At 32.8% G+C, this 21499-nt stretch overlaps 1 protein-coding gene across 3 annotated transcripts in view; it reads right to left on the bottom strand.

Moving 5' to 3' along the window:
- Window positions 1-56: 56 nt before the first annotated feature.
- Window positions 57-21499, bottom strand: part of RASSF5_1 (Ras association (RalGDS AF-6) domain member) — a 30530-nt gene continuing 9087 nt past the window's right edge. Inside the window, exons 3-9 of one of the 3 annotated variants that reach the window (XM_051214447.1) lie at window positions 20394-20652; window positions 18091-18713; window positions 15430-15872; window positions 14520-14629; window positions 12408-12547; window positions 9703-10060; window positions 57-2724 (exon numbers count right to left, since the gene is read on the bottom strand). In XM_051214447.1, coding sequence (XP_051067619.1) covers window positions 2315-2724; window positions 9703-10060; window positions 12408-12547; window positions 14520-14629; window positions 15430-15872; window positions 18091-18713; window positions 20394-20652 — 2343 coding nt within the window. In that variant the 3' untranslated portion in view covers window positions 57-2314. Of the gene's footprint in view, window positions 7578-9702; window positions 12044-12078; window positions 12147-12189; window positions 14630-15429; window positions 15873-18090; window positions 19548-19621; window positions 20653-21499 lie in introns of those variants that run through there. The other 2 variants (XM_051214446.1, XM_051214448.1) reach the window with 2 other exon arrangements.

Raw genomic sequence — 21499 nt, forward strand, 5'->3', positions numbered from 1 at the left:
GTCAATAAAATATAGATAAGTGATCACATTTGATATAGAAACTTATGAAATATATTCTATGAAGTAATCGGTAGAATTGATTGTAAGTATATAACCAATCGGGAATGTAGCTTGTATTTTAGATTAAGAAATGGAGTTATACTTCAGCTTATATAAAGTCTATTATTATCACATATAAGATGATGACCTAGTAGATAAAAAAAGTTTAACAAAAATATGAACATGCCGAAAATTAACATAGTTCACGAGAAACAATACTACTGCGTTTAACATTTGCGGAATCAAATGAAGTTATTTTACTTTAAAGTTCCTCACCAAGACCAGGTACTATAAGGCATTCCGTATAATTAACAATGAGCAAGCGTCACTCGGACTTCATTTTGCAAAGGTTACTGGCATTAAACTACTCCGACAGAAAACCGAGATCAGTCTTCCTTTGTCATGATAAGTATAACTGCACACAGATAATCTTGTTACATTCCCACACTTCAACCTTTCCGTCAATATTCACTCATTAATTTGATTCCCGCCTTTATTCATGTCAATTGATGATGCATCCACTTATTCTTACTATGATTATGTAATCCCACATTTTTATTATAATTTTTGGTAAATAAATGCTTACCTCACCTATTCTAAGTGATTTACTCTTTTATGTATTCAACCGTCCCTTTCGACTTCAATTAATATATCTTGAACCTTTTACTCCTTATGATTTCCCGTCACGCATTAAATCTTCAACTCAGCCTCATTAACCGATGTCAAACAATTGCTTATCATCATGTTATTGTCTGACATTATGTTGTTTACAGCTGATGAGAGGTCTTGAGGTAGAGTTAATTCATTTTTTCCTGAGAATTCTGCCCGCTCTTTATACAGGAATTCACCAGTTCATATATTAGGCAGTAGTACAACAATTTAGAAAAAGTGAGGACTATTGATGCTAGCCCAAATCAATATCATTGCCAAAATAAGTTACTATTGTTATTTGCGCATCTGAAATCTGTTCCGATTGATTATTTTCTTGTAAAATACCATACTACCTTTTTTGGAGACATAAAAGCTCTCTGGTATTGTCCTGTCTTTGTTTTTACTTATATAGGGTAGACAGAGATGAAATGTTGTCGTGCATTAGTCGTTGATGTATCTAGTTAAGTTACATCCCATATTGCAATCCCTTTGTTCGTATGTCTGATCACGACAGTTACCAAAATACAACACGGATAGATTGTGCTACACAATGACCACCTAAATTGAAGCAGTTATAGTTAACAGTTGATAACCTGGGGATTATAGTCATAAACTCATTGAAGATTATAAAACTTAATGTACACCTATACTTGCCAACCAAAGTGAAGATTTAATATGACAGAATAGATAATAATAATAATAAGAAGAAAATATCCACTTGGATGTACAGGATTTATTTTCCAGTGAATCTATTGCCAACATCATGAAGAGGAAGAAGAATAAAACTGAACTACTTTTCAAAAGTATTCATAACTTCCATATAATCAAGAGCTGAGTTTTTATACTTGGTTATCTATGTAAAATTGTACATATTATTATATGAAAAGAGAATTTATTTTTGTTTTTCATTTATTAAAAAAAAAAACATTCTGAAACATGTCCAAATGAAGATTTAAAAATGAATGAATATTTGGAGTGATTTTCAAATAAATTGAAAAGAAAATAATTGTAAATTGGTAATGTCAATCTATATGTTTCCTAATATGTGAACTATTGAAAACAAAGAAGGTACATGCACATACATGCAATAATAATAAACAAATATATTATCATTATTACTATTGTACATGATTGATCATATTCTAGAAAATAATTCGCTTCGTATATACTGGACCTGAACTGTAACGTAATAAAACAGGGTTTTTTGCTGCTGAAAAGAAAAAAAGAAATACTTATTGGACAAAATAAATAGACTAGAATTTTATTATTGTGCATTAAGGAAAAAAAGAATCCATTTAATGATAAAAGGCCTCTGTGGTGCTTGTAATGGAGTAAATAAAGATAGTTTAAAATAGACAGAGGGAAAAAAAACGAGCAAGGGAAAAAGTGAAGGAAGCATAGGAAAGTTTGATAAAAATCTAAAAGTCTGATGCAATAAACAAAACGTGCCTGAAAAAGACTTTAAAAAAACAAGTAAATATTTACATAATTGAACTGGAAGACACTATGTAATGAAGTAGAGAGGATATAGAAAACAGAAAATAGTATGTAATCAAATAATCTGCTCATTTCTTGACAAAAATAAATAAGAATATGATCACAACGCAGTGCAGTCGATATATCATTATTGATGTGATGATGATGGTGACAATCCAGTAGGGGACATTGATGAAGAACTAGACGGAGAAAGTGTGCCAAATCCACGCCATTTCCATGAAGAAAGTGGATGATTTTTAATTTTTTCTTTACATTGTTGTTGTTCTGCTTTAATACGAGCTTTTTCCATTTTAGCTAATCTTTTTTGTTGAGCAAGTTCAGCTTTTTTAGCTTTAAAATTAGAAAACGATTTGAATATAGAAGGAATCTTATTAGAAGTATTTGATATTCCAGAGATTTTATTTGATGGTACACGAGGTAATGTGGATACAGCATCAGAAAGTTGACTGTGCTTAATTGTATTACGATTGAGTGTTGCCTCTGGAGATGAACAAGAATCTGGTGAGTTTGAAACTCCTGGTAAAATCGACTTTTCATCTAATAAGAAAAATATTGAAAAAAAAATCGTTCGGTAGATATATATTTCATATAAACAATTTTTGGTGAATGTGTACGTGTGTGCAACAAATCACTTGCAAATATTTCAAATCTATATAATTCACTTCAAAAACAAGAATTCGTTTGGACCTAAAGATGTTACACTATCAAGAAAAGTACCAATACTAAAACAAACGTAATTACAACTAGATTGGATTATTTTGACATCTATGATAGACTAATATACAATGATTAAACTTTAAAAATTTACAGTGTAAATGACAGTGTTGACTGTCATGTGAATGATCTGAGAGCTAAAACATAAGGTTTTTAAAGATGTTAATTAATTGGGCTAATTAAAATAGGAGAACGAAAAATTCACAAAAACTTCAGAGGCATCAGAGATATGCAGGTAAACTGTGAGATCAACCTGAAAAAAACGTTCTTGTATCCTCATTTAATAAAGTAACGAAATAAAGGACAGCATCGATTAATACAAATATCTAAACTAAATCTGATGGATAATTCACTAAGTAATTATTCAAAAACATGGAGAGTTTGATTAGTGTTAGATTTCTATGATGAAACCAGTGCATTATTCTAGGTTTTACGAATTATGTACAGTAGAGCACTAACATTTTGCTCTGGTGTATAAGTATAATGTGTGTAGATAATATATGAAGAGTGAATGTTTTTGTAGACAAGTGAATTTACCTATGTAATAACTTAGCTAGCAGGTACGTTATGGTCATAACGCTAACAAATTATGGTTCAATAGGTGTATGTAATCTTAACAAATAAAAAAGTATTCTGATATAAATTAGGAATGTGATGATTGTATCGAAGTGTTCAACAACAGGGTTCGATTCAAAATATTTTGAAAAAAAAAACAACTGGATGGGAGCTTAAAACTTTGGTGATATATCTGTAATCTGTCATGTATTGGCAAGAAAGAAAAAAGCAAGAGGCTCGTGAAAAACTAAACTTTTTGAAGAGAAAACGGGCTATATGAAGATTAGTTTTAGTATTATAACCACATGAATACGTGATTTATTTAAGCAAAAATTAACAAACTTATGTAAGAGTTGGATCAATAAACCTTTTATACATAAATGTAAGGTTGAAGTACTAATGGGTGACTAGTTGCAGATTGGAACACATATAAGGGTTTTTATTAATGTTTTGGAAATCCAGGACTGTAATTGATCAGTCTTTGTTGACATGACGTTATCCTGAGAAAAGACCTTTATATAGCCTCTCTGTTACAAGCTCCAATATACGTAGATTGTGACTAGCAGTGGAATACAGGAATGCCAACGAAGAAATACAAATCCTGAAGAACAAACTTCATACGTAACCTATTGAACAAGTTAGTGATTAACTAAACTAAGTATTTCATTAGGGTTTGGAGCAATCAATATAACGTACGAATTTCTATACAAACAATTATTCTAAGATGTAGGTAAATCCAGCCAGTGTAACGCAAATAGAACGAGAAGTGCAGTCCGGATTCCGCTATTAGTTATAATTCAAATATACTCAAATATGAGCTCTAATAAATCATTTAATTAAAGATACCGGATATATGAAACTCAGAAGGTATTTTTAAAGTATGTATTTCGGAAAAATTACAATTGAAACGAAGAATCCTTCTATGCAATGACTTTGACAGAGTATCTTATAATATTCTTATTATTATTTATTATTTGAACACATAGATATTGGTACAAGGAGGCACCAAATACATATGCATCACACAAATCTCATTTGACATGTGTGAGGGCTGTGATACTGCCCGGGTGCCCAGACCGAAGGTGGTTTTCTTAGGAGGTCACACCCGGAGCCTTCGACCAAAAGGTCTAATCCACAAGGTAGTGGAGCAATATCATGCAGTTCTATGGTAGCAGGTGACCAATAATTGGTTTGTACACCATTTGTTCTTTTAGGATACTGCAGCCCATGTGCACCATTGGTTTTGAATCAGGGTTTTCCAACTCCCCTAGGTAAACTCTCCGTGTCCACCAATCCGGTTAAAGCGCCGGACATTCGCCTTTCGTCCCCTCAATTACGTAAATAACACCTGTGGTGCGAGAAGGCAATGAGTGGGACTTCCGTGGCAGTGGTTGTATGCAAGTGGCCATGTGAGAGCATTTCGAGAGTGAGAACGAACTTTCCCCACTCTCGGCCGTACGAGGGCATTTGGGGGAAAATCGCCTACAATATTACGACCTTCATGTACTTATTAATTTAATACACATAAATTCTGGTACAACTAGGCAATAAAAATAAATATTCCCCACACGAATAAGGAAATGAATTCTTGGAGCGACATAGAGGTGGAGGATGATTAAAAATAAATGAATAAAAGTCGACGAAAGTAGTGTATACTGGGGGACTGTTTGAATACATGGGATACCTGTTCCTGCCATCTCGATATTTCAAAAAGTTACCTGTTTTTGCGCATTTATGAAAATTTCACAACGTTTCTCTGTATAACTTACAAAAAACAATGAGAGACATCATGGTGGCTGGCAGTATGCATTGAAAAGAATGAACATTGTTCAGATGTCGATACATGAAGTGCTAACATCTAACTGGCGATCACTAATTGGCAAGGTTGACTGTTTTCAATTCCTATTAATTTTAAGCATGTATCGTAATTGTGGTGTAGTCGCAATTCAAGAATCCTGGTTAAATGACTTACAAAAAATTTCTTAGTATCACTACAAGATTTTAATACCTATCATTAGTATCGATCAAGAAAGGAAAATTCGCTGAAACACTGTGCTGAGAATCCCATGTCGTATCAAAAATAGAATATTGAATGAAGTCATCAATAATAATAATAATAATAATAATAATAATAATAATAATAATAATAATAATAATAATAATAGTCCAGTTGAAAATACAACGGAGAAGCCTTTCAATTAAGAGAGTCCTAACCACATTTTATGAAGAATGTAAAGGAAAATTAAGGCGGGATTACCATTAGTTTTTGTTCTGAGTTATGTCTAATAACTTCTAAAGCCACCGAGATGCACTGTATCTAAGACCTGAACCAGCGAGTCAAGATAGACCCACAAATCCTAGTCCTATACAGCCTCCTTTGATACCTCGGCACCATATAATAAACTGACCGCCTTTCTGCCTTATTCACCCGAGCCCCAAAATGGCAAATAGAGATATGGAAATCTCTGGAATAAATCCGTACGACATGCCCAAGCTACTGAAACTGGTGTTTCAAGATGGTGACACTAGTTACATTGTGATTATTGAGGTGGAACGCAAACTGCCGAACCTCAGAATTACTAATGTGGTGTTGTCGCTGGATGTCAGCAATCCTTTGGAGACAACGATTACCAAACACAGAAAGTCGTTGAATATAACCAACTCAGAGAGAACAGATTTTCCAAGTATATAGCATAACTGCTCATAAAGATTGCTACGTTTAAAGAGATTACGATATAATCTAAAACCGGCGAACGGTCAGTAATACAACAGGATAAGCAAAACAATTACACTGCTCTCAGCCCTACTAAATAGAGAGAGAAGACCAGATTCAACAGAGGGAAATGTATATTTCACAAGCAGTCGGAAGCACGAACGAACAAGCAACCTGCAAAAATGTTCTTAGAAAACTTTACAAAATAGCGTACTAAAAGAGGAAACAAACCGGTGACATTTAAGGTCCTTCTAAGCGGAAAATACAAACTGAAGGTAAAAGTGGATGCTCTTCGTAACTGAGAAATCCAAATGTCCAAAATAAAGTTACAAAAATAAGACGTTTACCAAGTGGTTTATGGGGACCTAGCATCTCCAACCACGACACGTTATAAACCCGGAGTTTTACAATCAAACCAACATCAAGACAACCTTGAAAATGGCCCAGATTGGTATAAGTCACTCTAACTTTTAATTTCATCACCGACGCCATTATCGGAACTCATACAACGACCCAGATATACTAAAGTTTCAACTACGTCTAACGGATCGCTTCAGAGGTTGAGTACAAGTACATGTTCTTCTCGTCTTTGAGCTGGACGTTTTCTTTGGTGGTTAATAATACTACTACTAATATCCGGTTTTCCAAAGTAGGTGCGTAAAACAAGAACCTGAAACATATTTTGAAGTTGAGTGGATAGCCAACTAAGCTGCTACTAACCTAATAGTAAAGTTGTTTATGTCATGATACTTTAATGTCCATGTAAAGTACACACAAATCAGGGCTAATGTAACATACTAAGACCATTTAAATATTCTTTACGATCTGTATTATATTTCACTTTTAGAAGTGGAAAGTAGAGATATCCTCTCTTTCCTCCAGTTCATGAGATATCTAAAATATTTTTAAACATGATCAATCTATTTAAAATTACAAATTAAAGATATGTGAAAGGATAAAATGATTCTCGAAAGTTCGGATGAACGAAGATGGACAAATTTTAAAATGATATCTCTTATTGACATATATCAACTGAACACTATACACCAATATTATTTTTATCCGTTTTAATAAAAAAAATAATCGGTACAAATAAACTCACAAATTTGCAACATATACAGACAAGCTTTAACAGGGACACCCTGATTTTTATATTACTTGTTCGGTTTATGGAACATCACAGTAACGAGAATTTTCAGGATATCAATGTAAACCATGATCGATGTTCTGTTTATACTTAATGTCAGCAGAACAAGTTAAGAAATGAAATACTTTAGGTGCGTAAATTCAATGTGTGCATATATATGTGTGTGCATTTCAGTTGCGTAGGAGTGATATAGCTTACCAAATCAATAACCATAAGATTGATGAATATTTCCCTTTTGTCTAAAACCGAACACTATGCAAGCTAACAAAAGAAATGTTAAAATTAGCATAGAAACAATACTGTAAATTGTCAATTGGTTCTACACACACAATATATGTTACATTGATAGCTAAGAAAGTGGGAAATATAAACTTTAAAGAAAATATCTTATCATCATTATTAGCGCCCTTTTTCATATCATGATTTTTTGAACAAATTTCAATGGTCTACAAACAATCAATAAATTGTGCTGAAATAAGATAGAATAAATCCATCTGAGAGTGCAAACAAATCTCTAACAGCATAAAACCAAACACAATAATACCCTATCTTCACATACAAAAGTATGTAACAAAAATTAAAATGTTACGAAATCTAAGACACCATCGATTTCAAACCAACAACGGTATGAATAATTCAAAACATGAAATACCGTATCTAACACTAACCATAAAATGATGGATTACAATAAAAACATTGAATGATAAGTAGAGGAATCTTTTGTTTTAACGAATTAAAATGTCTTATATTTTTTTCATTCTTCCTGTTGAGTTTGTGGCCGACGAAATCTCAACGTGGATACGAAACCACTCTATTCCTTTTGTAACACCTGTGGCACAGGCTAAATGTTCATCTGTGAGTATACTCCACAGTAATTTGCTTAATATGATTTATGAAACTTTAAGAAATGAATAAGCTGTTAGTAAGCGATCACAGTTGTTATCAAGGTACTGAAAGTATATGGTGAAATTACCAGATAAGTAGCTCAGACTTTAAATTTAGGGTTCTAGGTAAAAATGGCAAATCTACTGACGAAGTTGTAAACATTCATCGGTCAGGATGGTTGTGAGATGTGTTGCATGTCCCCAGTTAACAACCATTCAGGCATGCTATGTTGCCTAATATAAGGATGGTTGAAAGGAGGACTAAGAGAAATCAGAAGAAAACCCGGTCTCCATCCAAGAAGAGATTGAATAATGATCTGAGCCGTTTGGTGATATATAGAGAACAACCACGTAATTGTAGTTCATGATTGAAGAACTTAGGTGATGTGGTTTGAAGGCAATTCCTATATTACCCAAAACGACAACATAACGGAAGACTCTTAGAGATCGTTTACCCATGTTTTTACTCTTCTCACAGCTATAAGTATAGTAACTTTTCAACTAGTTCTACATAAATCAAGTATCGTATGTGGAAACCGAATGATCACTTCAAAAGGATTAGTTTTAAAACGAGTATTCCATATGATCTGCGAAAATTCATTATTTAACATATAATACATTGATTTGATCTTGATTAAACGATTCCATTGAATCAATACTTCCAAGCGAAAAAGCGCTAAAAAAATTTCGCTATCGTTCATTATCATCAACACAGTTACAACCATACAAAAAACGCATTGTTTGAAAGTTCACTCGGATAGTCTCGATGTAGTTGAAATGAAAACTGCCACAGACAATATTATCATCATTATTATTCTGTATGGCAGACATTTTTATCAATTAAAAGATTTCATAATCAAAGTAATGTACTTGTATATTAACGAAATCATTAACAAAAATTATAAACATGGAAGCCGTAGATGCGTATTCATACACAAATTAGTCGTATTCTGCTATCACTGAGTATTAATTATTATTATTTAGACAGATTTCATCCTAATGTTTTCCGGTTTCTTTCATTTAAGCTAATGTGACCAAGTGAATCATTGTGCGGTTTGAGTCACCTATTTCTATGACTGCAAATAATGTAATAAACACTGTTGCGAATACTTCCAAAAAATGTTTTTCAGTCATTAAAATTTGAATGCATGATACGCGGAAATATTTTGCAATATTGCACAGTTGGTGCTGAAAATTCTTTACAGTAACAAATCTTATGGTACTGGATACGTCTGTTATTTATTTATTTATTTATTTATTATTATTATTATTATTATTATTATTAAAAACAAGCTAATAATCATACCCTTATTATGATATACAATCTCAATGATGTTTAATACATCTGTTTGTCGTTGGTAATCTTTCTTAACCGAGAAATTTTTTTGACGGTAAGAATAATTCAACGTTTAATATAAAGTAGATATACTACTCAGTAAATCAAATTTTATCAAATAGGTTATTAGTAAACACTAAACATAAGAAATTTAACTGAATCTAACCGTTTAAATCTATCTGTTTGTTTGTTTTACGAAATAATGTTGGCGAAACCGGTGCAGACAATGAATCCATGCAAGAATAGGCATTAAATTCCAAATTTTCATCGCATGATTGTTTAGTTATCTCTTCATTTTCATATCGTTCAGCAATTACAGTGGTTACATCCGAAGTAACAGAATTGAATTGACAATTGAATGATTTGTCTAAAGATTTAAATTTATTATTATGTAGTTCCATTAAACGTTTTATCTCTTTCCTGCGTATTTCATATTTCATTTCAATACGTCTACGATAATCACTTTCTTCACGATTCAATATTCCCAAAAATGTATACAATTCTGATAAACTAAATGTGGTCCACTAAGAATGGAAAAAAAACAAAGTAGAGGCATTATCTTGTAATATATATACTATGATGAGCTGAGTTTAATATCCCTTCTCAGTAAAAATGTAATCGTATAAACAACTTGATGGAACTGTATACTAACTTGAGATTAGTGGCGATGAAATATTTAGCTACAGCTTTTGTGACATTATGCTTTAAATGATAACTAATGTGTCATTAAAGGCTCTAGTACCAACCAGAGCTTTCAATCAGCAAGTTGCGGATTCAAATTAAGCTCCATCTATTTATATATCGGGTAAGTAATATCAGTGGCAGTCAGATGAGTAGTGTGGCTCAAGGCAAAGTACATAGCTACCTACTTGGTAGAGGAGTTACATAATACTTCAAACCTTGGTGGAGATATGGTCAGTAGGTTAGGGCACGCAAGTTCCAGTTACTAAGTCCCATATTTAAACCCCATTCAACTTGGGCTTGAGAGAATTTGTGGTAACACTAACCTCCATGTGAAAAGTATGGCTTGAAACAGAGTATTTGGAGGTGTACTTAGTAAATACGTTCCACTAACAATCCTACCATAGTATACATTTGCATATGAGAATGCAGTATTTTCTTGTCCAGTTCCGACTGCAAACCTTGGTTTAAAAAATGACCAGAAAATAGTATCTAATGAAACACCTCAGGGAAAATATTATCTTACTGCACTGTTCACATTTTCATTCATCACCACCTCAAAGATATTACAGAACTTATACCTGAATTCCAATAAAAGTTATCAGTTAAAAATTAAATCCAGATACTTTTTACATGAAAGTTCTTAGTATTTGAATGCAACGAGCACAATATATCTATCCACAAACAGTAGAAAATTTTATGCTTTTAAAAACAATACAGTGATATATACGAATATTCGTCAAGATTATAACGAATAGTTTGACAGAAATTGGGCGCCGAGTATAGAGAAGTCATTGTATGTGAAAATTATACTTGAAATAATCTCAGGGATTGAAATTAAAATTTAATTTTGATTATTACCCTGAAGAAGTCCAGACAAGTTAGCTGGACGAAACGTTGGAATTATTTAAATTTCAATCGCTGAGATTATTTCAAATATAATTTTCACATATAGTACAGTGATAGTCTGATAACGAGCACATTTATCCCAAAAGTTTATAAATCCCATTTTTAAAAAACCCAATCAGTCTATAAACACTGAAACAGCTTGTAAACTAAATATGAATCGATAAACAATTACTAAGTAATAGGCTTATTCAAAGTGTCCAAATCAGCTAATTAATAAAATACATGTACACAACAAACATGAAGTTATTGACATATTTTCTGAGTTGCATTTATTTTATTATCACATATAAGTACAATTGTTTGCATTGAGCATATTTTCAATGAGAAATTTTCTTAATGAAAAGTTATTGTTGGGATGTTGAATTGTAATTTGTAAAAAAAAATAATGATTGAAATCTTGGATGCCTAAGCAAATCTACTTGAGGTAGTATAAATTTTGAAGCCTTCTCAAAAGTCATTGATATTTAATGATTCAATAATGTTTTTACAGTTGATTTATCAATAAAGTAAATTGCTCAAATTATTACGAATTTGTCATAAAACAGTTAGGACTTAATACGTATATTTTTAATACATCGAGCTATCCGTTTAACTGAGATATTTAATTGATATAAATGGACCACCTCCAAGGTACAAACAGCTTTCTGTAAAATTTCTGAAATAACAAAAATGAACGTATTTAGGTTAAAGCCAAGCTGATAAATAACTTGAACAGACAGGCAGCACACATTGAAAGGATTTGTCTTGATAGAAGATTTGACAGTGTGCTCGAAAAAATATTGTAATCAAATAGGAAATAAAACCTGTGTGTACCGTCGTAACATATTTAAATTAATTACCATGTATAGGTTATTATTATACAAGGTTTTGAGCTACATAATTTGATGACGAAGGGTCAGGATGCTTGCTGTCTCGTTCTACAAATCGAAGTAAGTGGGGGTAGCGGACGTACGTGAAATGCAGCGGTTAATCGTCATGTTCTGTAACCATTGAAGCAGTGATGTCTCGTAGGTAGATATACTATGGATAATGATTATTTGTCCTTTTTAGATGATTGGTAAACCTCGCCTGTAACCCTTCTAGGGTCACTACCGGTCCCAAGCCCGGACAAAGGAGGAGTGTCAAGCATGGGGTCAGCAACTCCATCCCTCAGAAAACAATATTGCTGAAAAAAACACTAACCAGAGAAACCCTGGTCGACAGGCTGTACTCTCACGAGGGGTGGGTAACAGGCGTAAGTAAGCAGGATGATTGATAACACACAAGTAATAAATAACTTACCTCAATATCACCAGTTTCATTCTCTTGTAATACTAATCGCTTCACACTCAGAATGCTGTTAAAATTACTTGGATCTTGATCGACCCACTTGAATAGTAACCCCAACGGTGATTCATTATCAAATAATTTTCGTACAGAAACTAAAGGATAAAAGAGAAGTTGAATGTAATCAAAACTGTCTTCAATTATATTTATAATCTTTGAAGAGTGGAGATAGTTAATGCTCAATGGAAATTTGATTGAAAGAGAAGAAACTAATATGAGGAAAAGTTTATAACTGGAACACATTAAGTAAGAAAAGGTTTAATGTAGGCAGTTTTGGGACTACACACACACTTTGTACAAAAGATAATCAAACTACTCAATCATCTAAACCGAAATCGATGGAACAATGAGTTCGGATTAGTATAATTACTATAAGCTAAGAGATAAGCAGGTAACATGGATACACAGATTGATCACCGAGTAATCAACAATATTATGCTTCTTTAATCCTTCGTGAAAATTAAATTCGATCGACCAATTTCTAATGCGGTCATTAGTCTAGGTAACTCGAAATCCTGTTCACTATTTTTCAATGCTAGACAGAGTCAAATGGTAATTGTAACCTAGTGACCTAATTTGAATGTTTATAAGGTTGAACAAAAAGAAAATATGGATCATGTACGTTAACCTAATAAGAGTAACACTTGTAAAATATTATGAGTTCATGCATAAATACACATGTAAATCAAAGTTATGCAACAATTTAAGCCTCCGGTAAACAATTGTAACAAGCTAAATGGTTGTCTTTTGCATATAATGTAAAGGTTACTAGACAAATATGGAATTGAAGTATCAAACAGAAGTGATATTTTATACAATAATCTATGCCATAAACATGGATTATGATAATAACATTCAGTCAGCAGACACACGGATACCTAAACAAACACTATCATGAAAAATACACTGGATTTGGAAGAAAAATGAACAAAAGTTAGCTAAGCACTGTTCGTAGAAGCAATAAAAACGATTGGTGCAGTTAAAATTTAAACTAAAAATCCTATTTAACAGGTTAACAATCTAATAGCTCATTAGAATTTTCATCGATTAGAATTTTTAGGCAAATCAGAATTAGTCTATACTTTAGTCGAAGTAGCGGTAACTTCCAAATATTAAGCTGCGGGTTCGAATCTCTCACAGTTTTAAATCCTATACACCATTTTTTTCTGCGGTTTATTAAAAACCAAGATAAACCTAGCTGCCTAGTGAAACTAATTTTTATGATGATCCCGGAACAAAAATTGGAATAGGAAATTTAGAACAAAGCCTAAAGGTCATGACTCAATATAGTCCAGTGTTAAACTTGTTGAATTCGTTAGCTGATAAGTAGAATTTTTTTACAATCTTTGTAAGTAACCTAGCACTGCTGTGATACAATAGTTTCAAAGATATTACTCCTGAGACTGATTGAAAACAAATATAGGTCCATTTATTCCATTGCACATTGAATCCATTAATAGAAAATTTAAGAAAGTAGGTTACAAGCTATTTATCTAAACTCTGAAATAAGTGAATTAATTTGCAAAATGTTGTCATCAAGAAAAAACATGATATAGAGGACGATTAAAAACTATAGAACACTGTGCAGTTAGTCATTTCCCGATTTTAGGATCTATAGGAATGACTAATTTTAGCTTAAGAACAACACTGAATCCAGGATTTATAGGTTTCACAATAAGCATTCTGTGCTTGGATTACTGCTAAAATCCACTGACTTCATCCAAATCGTGATATAGTAAAGCCATTCAATGTAATTCATGTACAATGTTAAATATGTGGGAAACTCCTCTTGTTAATAAACAATCGAGACAAAATTGTCAAGTCCAATATGAACAGTGCAAGTGTAGCGAGTGTTTACTTTACTGACCTACTGTGTGTTCATCCCTAGCCCCCTCAGCAATAAGAATAATATCAAAACACAACCAAGTGAAAAGCTAATACATAATTACAACCCAACACACTATGAATACCGTAAACTATGCTTCAACACTTTAATGATCTAATCATCTGTTTTAGAAAGACATATTAAAATATTACAATACATCACATGACATCGTTATAACTGACCTTTCTGATCACCTTCAATTGTGTGTTCATATAAAGCAAACTTTTGAGGATTATCTCGTATACCAAATCGATCAAGTAGTGCACAAATAACCATTTGTGCAGTTGTCGATCTATAGAATAAAATAAATGCACAAAAAATAAACTACTTTTTTTTCTTTTAAAGCAATTCACATACAGAGAAAGATAATCAACATACATCTATTTGAGCTATTTATCAATTAAAAAGCTCTTTTAAATAAAATCCATTGAAAATTAAATATATTTCAAATTAACAACTATGCGATATATCATCATTGGAATAGTGCTCTTTACTAACAAACTATTATATTGATTATCACTTTACACTAAATCAGTAGAAAAGAAGTATGAGTTTGTATATCAAGTGATAAACAATGAAATCATTAAAATTAAATAAAAATATCACTTAAACTCGTCATGTTTATTAATTTATGAACAATAAATAGGTTGAAAGATAATGTATACATACACGTTAAAATTTTATAACTTATTTCTGCTAAAACTTGTGTACAGAAGGAACTGAGTAGAACAAACTCATTTACCAAGTACAGATTAGTATGTATTCATCTTTCCACCACACTTTATTTGTAAGGCCCAATGATATTACTTGGCTGGCATAAGCGAAGTAGGTGGAGAGGGATCCGAACTGACCACCTAATAGTTGAGATTTAAACGCCCTAAACACTAAGCTACCGCTCGATAAACCATAGAGAATTAAGCAATCAATTCTCCTAATTTATGTTTGGGACACTTTAACTGTATTTACCCACGAGTTCATATGGAACAGAAACTAGGATTCGCATATTCACGGTAAGCTCATATTGAATATATTACATGTCAAGAACAAAATATCAAGTTTCTACTTTACACTCATAGAACAGAAGTAACTTACAGTCGAACATGCAACAATTTTGTGCTTCCTCTTGGTAACCGAAAAGTAGATACTGTTGAAGTTGTTCTACCTAACCGACGATGTGACTCAACAATATTTCCATCAGCTTTATGCACTTTATTATTTGGTGAAAAATATGGAATGTTGGCTGATACAAAGGAATGTGGTGTATTAGAAGGGTGTTGTTTCGAAACAAGATGGCAGTTATTATTGTTGTCGCCTTGGACCAACCAAAGATTCTGATCATCTTCAGATCGATCACTAACATCTGCCCCATCGTCATCTTCATTATCATCATCATCATCATCTGTTTCATCACTTTTTGCACCAACTACGTCGAAAATGGAAGCTGGTCTAGCTGTAAGTAACATTTGAATAGGGCGGAGTAAGTTTATATGTACACGAACTTGACCTTCGCAATCACATGAATCAGCACCAGTTAGCTGTAAACGGAAAAATATAATAACCCTGTAGTAAACAGAACACTGGAAATACACAGGATAAACATTAAAGTTGACGAACTATCTTCGACCACTTTATTTATCTGAACACATAAATATTGGTACAAAGGGGGCACCGAATACATATGCACCACACAAGTCACTTGATTTGTATGTAGGCTGTGGTACTGCCGGGTGTCCAAACCGAAGCAGGTGGTCCCCTTAGGGGGCCATCTCCTGAGTCTTTGATCTAAAGGTCTGATCCACAAGTCAGTGGAGCAACTTCAGGAGATGCAGTCCCATGGTAACCCGTGACCAACGATTAATCCATACGCCGTATGGCAACTTGGACCGATGCATAAATGTGCCGGATCCTAAGTTGCAGCTGACTGACTGACTCAGGATACTGGAGTCATGTGCACCATTGGTCCAAACAATTCATCTGGCAACCGAGTTTGAGGCTCCATAGTAAATTTGAGAACTATCTCACTTCAATTGTTAAAGCCTTCAGAAATATGATTGATATCTAATGTTTTCCATAAACCCAGTAACAAATATCAGATCATTCGACCAAAGGCTCAGATAAAAAGAGTGTAACCGTTAAATTTACCTCTACATTCAAAAAGACGGTTACAATTCTTCATCAAATTAGATGGAATGATATAATTTACGCAGGAAAACCATATTAGGTTTAGTGTTTGAATAAATAAACAGTCTGACATGCAAGCTACACTGCAAGTACATTATTAAAGTGAGCTCATATCAATGAAATCATGGTAATCAATGCAACACATTTTCCAAGGACACATTTATCTGCTCGTCTTCAAGTAACTTCCCAATGTGAAGGCTAGTGATACTACATAACAGACCAAACCAAAGGTAGAGGGAGCCGGATTCAAACCACTAAACTAATGAGTCAAAATCAAAGTGGCTTCATATACTAAGAAAAAATAATACTCGAGTGTTTAACATGGTCCAATAAGACTGATCACAAGAAGTGACACTGAAGTTGTTGTATTCATACACTTCACGATTACTGATGGATTGACAGCCAATATGATGAACAGGTAATTAACTGATCACAGTGCAAGTAATACACGAAATCGACTTTTTTCCACTCGTCTGTGATAAATAACTACATACCAGAAGGAAGTTATGATATAACTTAGTCTGTTAAGTCTATCTGCTAGTTACAGATGCTTAACAGTATAACATCATAAATATATGTTCACATAGTAAATTTTTGATTAATCGATACGACTCGTCAAAGTATACAAATCTGATTGTTAATCTAACTGTAAATAAATCATATGAAAAGTGGTGTATTCATATATCATTTTGATCTATCTTGGGCGCAAAATATATTCTTATTTATGGTCCTTGTGTTTTACTTGAGTCGTTTGATTTACGGGTTTCCAGTTACCAGGTATCAAATCAGTTAAGTATCCCCGCTTATTCAACAAAAGCCCTTAAAACAGAAATAACGCAAAACTACGAACCAAAAAAGATGATGTTCTCTTATTGTTATTACTAACCATAAAACTAATAATTTATAATCCCTTAAGTTTATCCTTTATTTGTCTGTGACTGCAAGAGTTCTTTAAAATCATAAATCTAAGTATTTCGATTAAACACGAGTGGATAGTATGAAGGGATTAGAGCTCTTGAGCATTAACAGAATAGAACAAGGTAGAATATAGTCCAACACTACATTTACTCACGTTGCTACACTTTGCAAAGACACAAATAAAAAACGTTATTAGTCAACAGAATTAACCAGAAGGATATGAGTAAAAGGACAGTGTGTTTGCACAAGTTATCAAGTTACAGTAATCTCAACTGAAGTTCTCAATAATCGACTAATAACAGCAAGCCAGAAAGTTAACAATTCCTAGGTCAATATTTAGAAACATTGTTAGCTGGTATGATCACTCGGAGACTAACCAGTACTTCATATTGCAATTCGGTGGTCGTATCAAACATGCATTGATTTGAGATGGTTTTACCAACACTTCTTACATTATTATCTTGATATTTAGTTTGACTTTATCCTACCTCTTAACTCAACTCTTGGACTAACAGTTGTTTATGATTTCTCAAATTTTGCAATAGACCTGATTTCTCAATCAATTATATCCTCTAAATATGGCATGTTAAAAACTTTGGTAACAAATATTCCTTACAATAATTATGGCAAGTATTGGGTTTAAAACGAACTTACACTAACAGCTTGTAATCCGAATTCATTTACACTAAAGATTTGAATTAACTGTTTCAAACGATCAGAAGACCAAGGCAATATTGCTCGCGGTCCAACCACCATAGGGATTAATGGAAGCGCATTTGAAGAACGTAGATGAGTCTGAAAGCTTCGTTTTTGTTTGGTGCGAACAAATTCCTGAGTTGTTTGCATCACACTGGCAAGGCCAATATCAGAAACTTCTTTTTCTGGAAACGAACTTTCATCTGAACGAGTAAAAGGATTGGAGTCCGAGGTATCTGAGATAATATTTGTGTTCTGAAGTGGTTTAGAAGTGTTTTGTAATTCAGTAAGAGATGGGCTTAATTGTCTCACAAGAATCCCTCGATCTCGAATTGCCTCCTTATCTAAGCTTGAAAAATCATAAGCTAGGCAAACGTTTGGTTTATTTCCGCATAGAAATGAATGCCTACTGACTAATTTTACATCAACTGATGTTTTCGATTTGTGAAACTCAGTAGCACGCCTTGACAATGTTGATCGAGATAAGCATTCAGCCTTCTGCTTTATTGATATTCCATTATCCAGTTTAGCAGGAACGTTTAACGGTGTGTTGAAGTTTGTAGTCATGAAAGTGTGCTGACCTTAAATGATTGTAATAGAGAAAAGTAAATTCAATCAGAAACCACGCGTTCGATTAACAAAACTCCATTTCTTTAGCGTGAATCAAATAGAATACAAAGATTAAAACCTGTACCTTACAATGAATTCATTGTTTACTTCTCTGTGAAATCAAAGCCAAAAAAGAAGTTATTTGGAACCAAAAAAGTAGGAAGTCGACAACCTATACAAACGATTATAACTGACTACGAAGTAAACGTCGCACATAAAACAGAAATGTTGTTAAGGAAATAACAAACATGTGTTAATTCCGTGAACAAACACTCTTATGTATGGTCAAACAACTACACCGAGGTAAAGACAATAATTTGTTTTTCCGCATATTGGATGCTGAAATCCCTAGTTCTCGGTAATAGCGAAGTTGCTTACGACAGACGAGTAGTATAATATTAAAACAGGCCGATTTCCAATTTAAATGTTCATGAAAGATCAAAGGTGTTAGGGATCTGCAATACCTCTCAAAATACTCGTAAAAATTCGCGATATTATAAGAAAGTCCTAATCATTGTCATCAATAGGCGAGAATGCCGAACACGAAATTGATTCTCTTGAACTAAATCTTCACGTCAAAGGTTTTAAGGGTGAATTATACCAATGAAATAACTTATTTTTGTATACAAACTCGAGTAGTGCTACAATCTTCGCAAAAACCATGATAAACCAAAGTGAAGAGTACGAATTATGTACTCTATAAAAACTTATTACCAGTCCTTAATTGGATTACGGTAGATAAACCTTATATTTCTGCTAATAAAACTAATATATTTGTAATATCCCAATGAGTAGAAGAATACAATTTTCTGACATTTCATGGCTTAGTAGAGGCCACTTCGTCATGAAATGTCAGAAAATTGTATTCTTCTACTCATTGGGATATTACAACCATATCATTTTTATCAGTAACAATCCAACCAATGTTCAATTTATTTGAAATCATGAAGTCAAACCTTGGTAATGATACCTACAAAATTATATTTCTGCAGTTTTATTCTTAATTAGTTTATACTCTTGCTCATCTTAATTTTATTGAGCATCTAACTTCCATCAGAAGTTCTGAATAACCTAAACAGTCTTATTTTGCAAAACGGTCGCTTCCCAAAATGTATTCCGAAACCAAACATGTTCTTTATGAACTATTACGTTCGATGTATGTTCATATTATTGACACAGACTTGGCAAAAGACAGGTCTGGGCATAATCGTGAAATTATAATTAATCTATAAAAATAATGAGAGCATATTATTTTCTTAGCTCAAAATTGATTTCTAAAATGTTTTATTATCGATTTACCTACAGAGATCACTAATGTATGATAATGGGAAGTTCTAAAAAGTTTACGGTGTCTTAGTTTTGAAAATCCATCAGTTAACGTTATTTACAAGTCGAAAAGTTATCTTAGTTTATCCATGGTACGACCATTAAATAAGCTTGAACCTCTTATGAAAGACATTCTAATGTAAGTTTAGGGATGTTTTTAATGCAGACTATCTGAGCTGCAATATATTACATTTTTGCATATGAATAAAGTGAAGACGATATGTTTTACGGTGGCTAAGCTATTTTAGCTTGAGTATTTTTAATTAGTAAAGGAATGTGAGTAATAAAATAAACATTAAGAAAGTAGTATTAAAAATAACACTAACTCGAACTAGGAGAGATTGATTGTAAAGTAACTCTTTCGAACGCAAGATGATCAATCGTTTTGTCAACAGAACTATTCACTCCATCTAATTCATTTGAAGAAACAGTATCAAGTAATGGTATATCACATTCAGAAGTTAGGTGATTATTTACATGGAAATCCAGTTGGGAAGACTTAACTAAAGTTCCTTCAGACGACATATAATTAGTGCTATCATTTTCCGGACTTGTTGATAACTTAGAGACTGAGCTGTCAACCTGCTGAAGTAAAACAGATTGAAACGTTGGAAATATATATTTTGTATTACAACTAAACATTAACTGATTACAAAAACGGAAGACTTAAAGAAGTTTATGTTCCGCTATTTAACACACAAAAATTTATGTCATTCTCTAAAATGTTATTTCATAATACTAATAATATTAGCCGATTGCTCGAATAACCATAGACAACGACTGCTTTGTCATTATGTATAATGTACAAATAGCACATATCCAGTAATCAGCAGATTTCTGAGACAATTGAGAAACGAAAGTCACTTAATTATTAGTCACACATGAATAACTTTCCTTGAGTCAGAAAACTAAAACTTATTGTTGTCATTAATTTGGATTCTAACTGGGTTTGTACTATAAATCTTAATATATTAGTTTACACTATAAGTACAGTAAAAGGTAGATGACGAATAAAATCTAAATAAAATAGGCGACGATTGAAAACGTTTTTGTACTATTAAAATACTTGCCATAGTTTAAGCTTAATTTTCAGTGCAACTGATTAGCTAAATACACTTTTATGCACTTAGCGTTGATCTGTTGTATGAATACTAACCACACTATCAAATTTCCTAGATACAAAGAGTGTAATGGGGTTTAAATGTGAATCTCAAACTTCAGGTAGTGAAGACATTATGGAGAACCATACTCAGAAAAAATCTAGGTTTTTGTTCATGTATTTAATCGGTAACAGATATACTCGCATTGTAAGACATTCCACTTTACTGTTATTACACAATTTAATGTTCAACAGTGGTATTATATTTATGAAGGACAATCAACAGCGAATTAATGGTGATATTTATATTCCTTAGACAGAAAATCATCGACT

The sequence above is a fragment of the Schistosoma haematobium genome, chromosome 2, assembly GCF_000699445.3.
Source record: "Schistosoma haematobium chromosome 2, whole genome shotgun sequence".
Classification (NCBI taxonomy): Eukaryota; Metazoa; Platyhelminthes; class Trematoda; order Strigeidida; family Schistosomatidae; genus Schistosoma; species Schistosoma haematobium.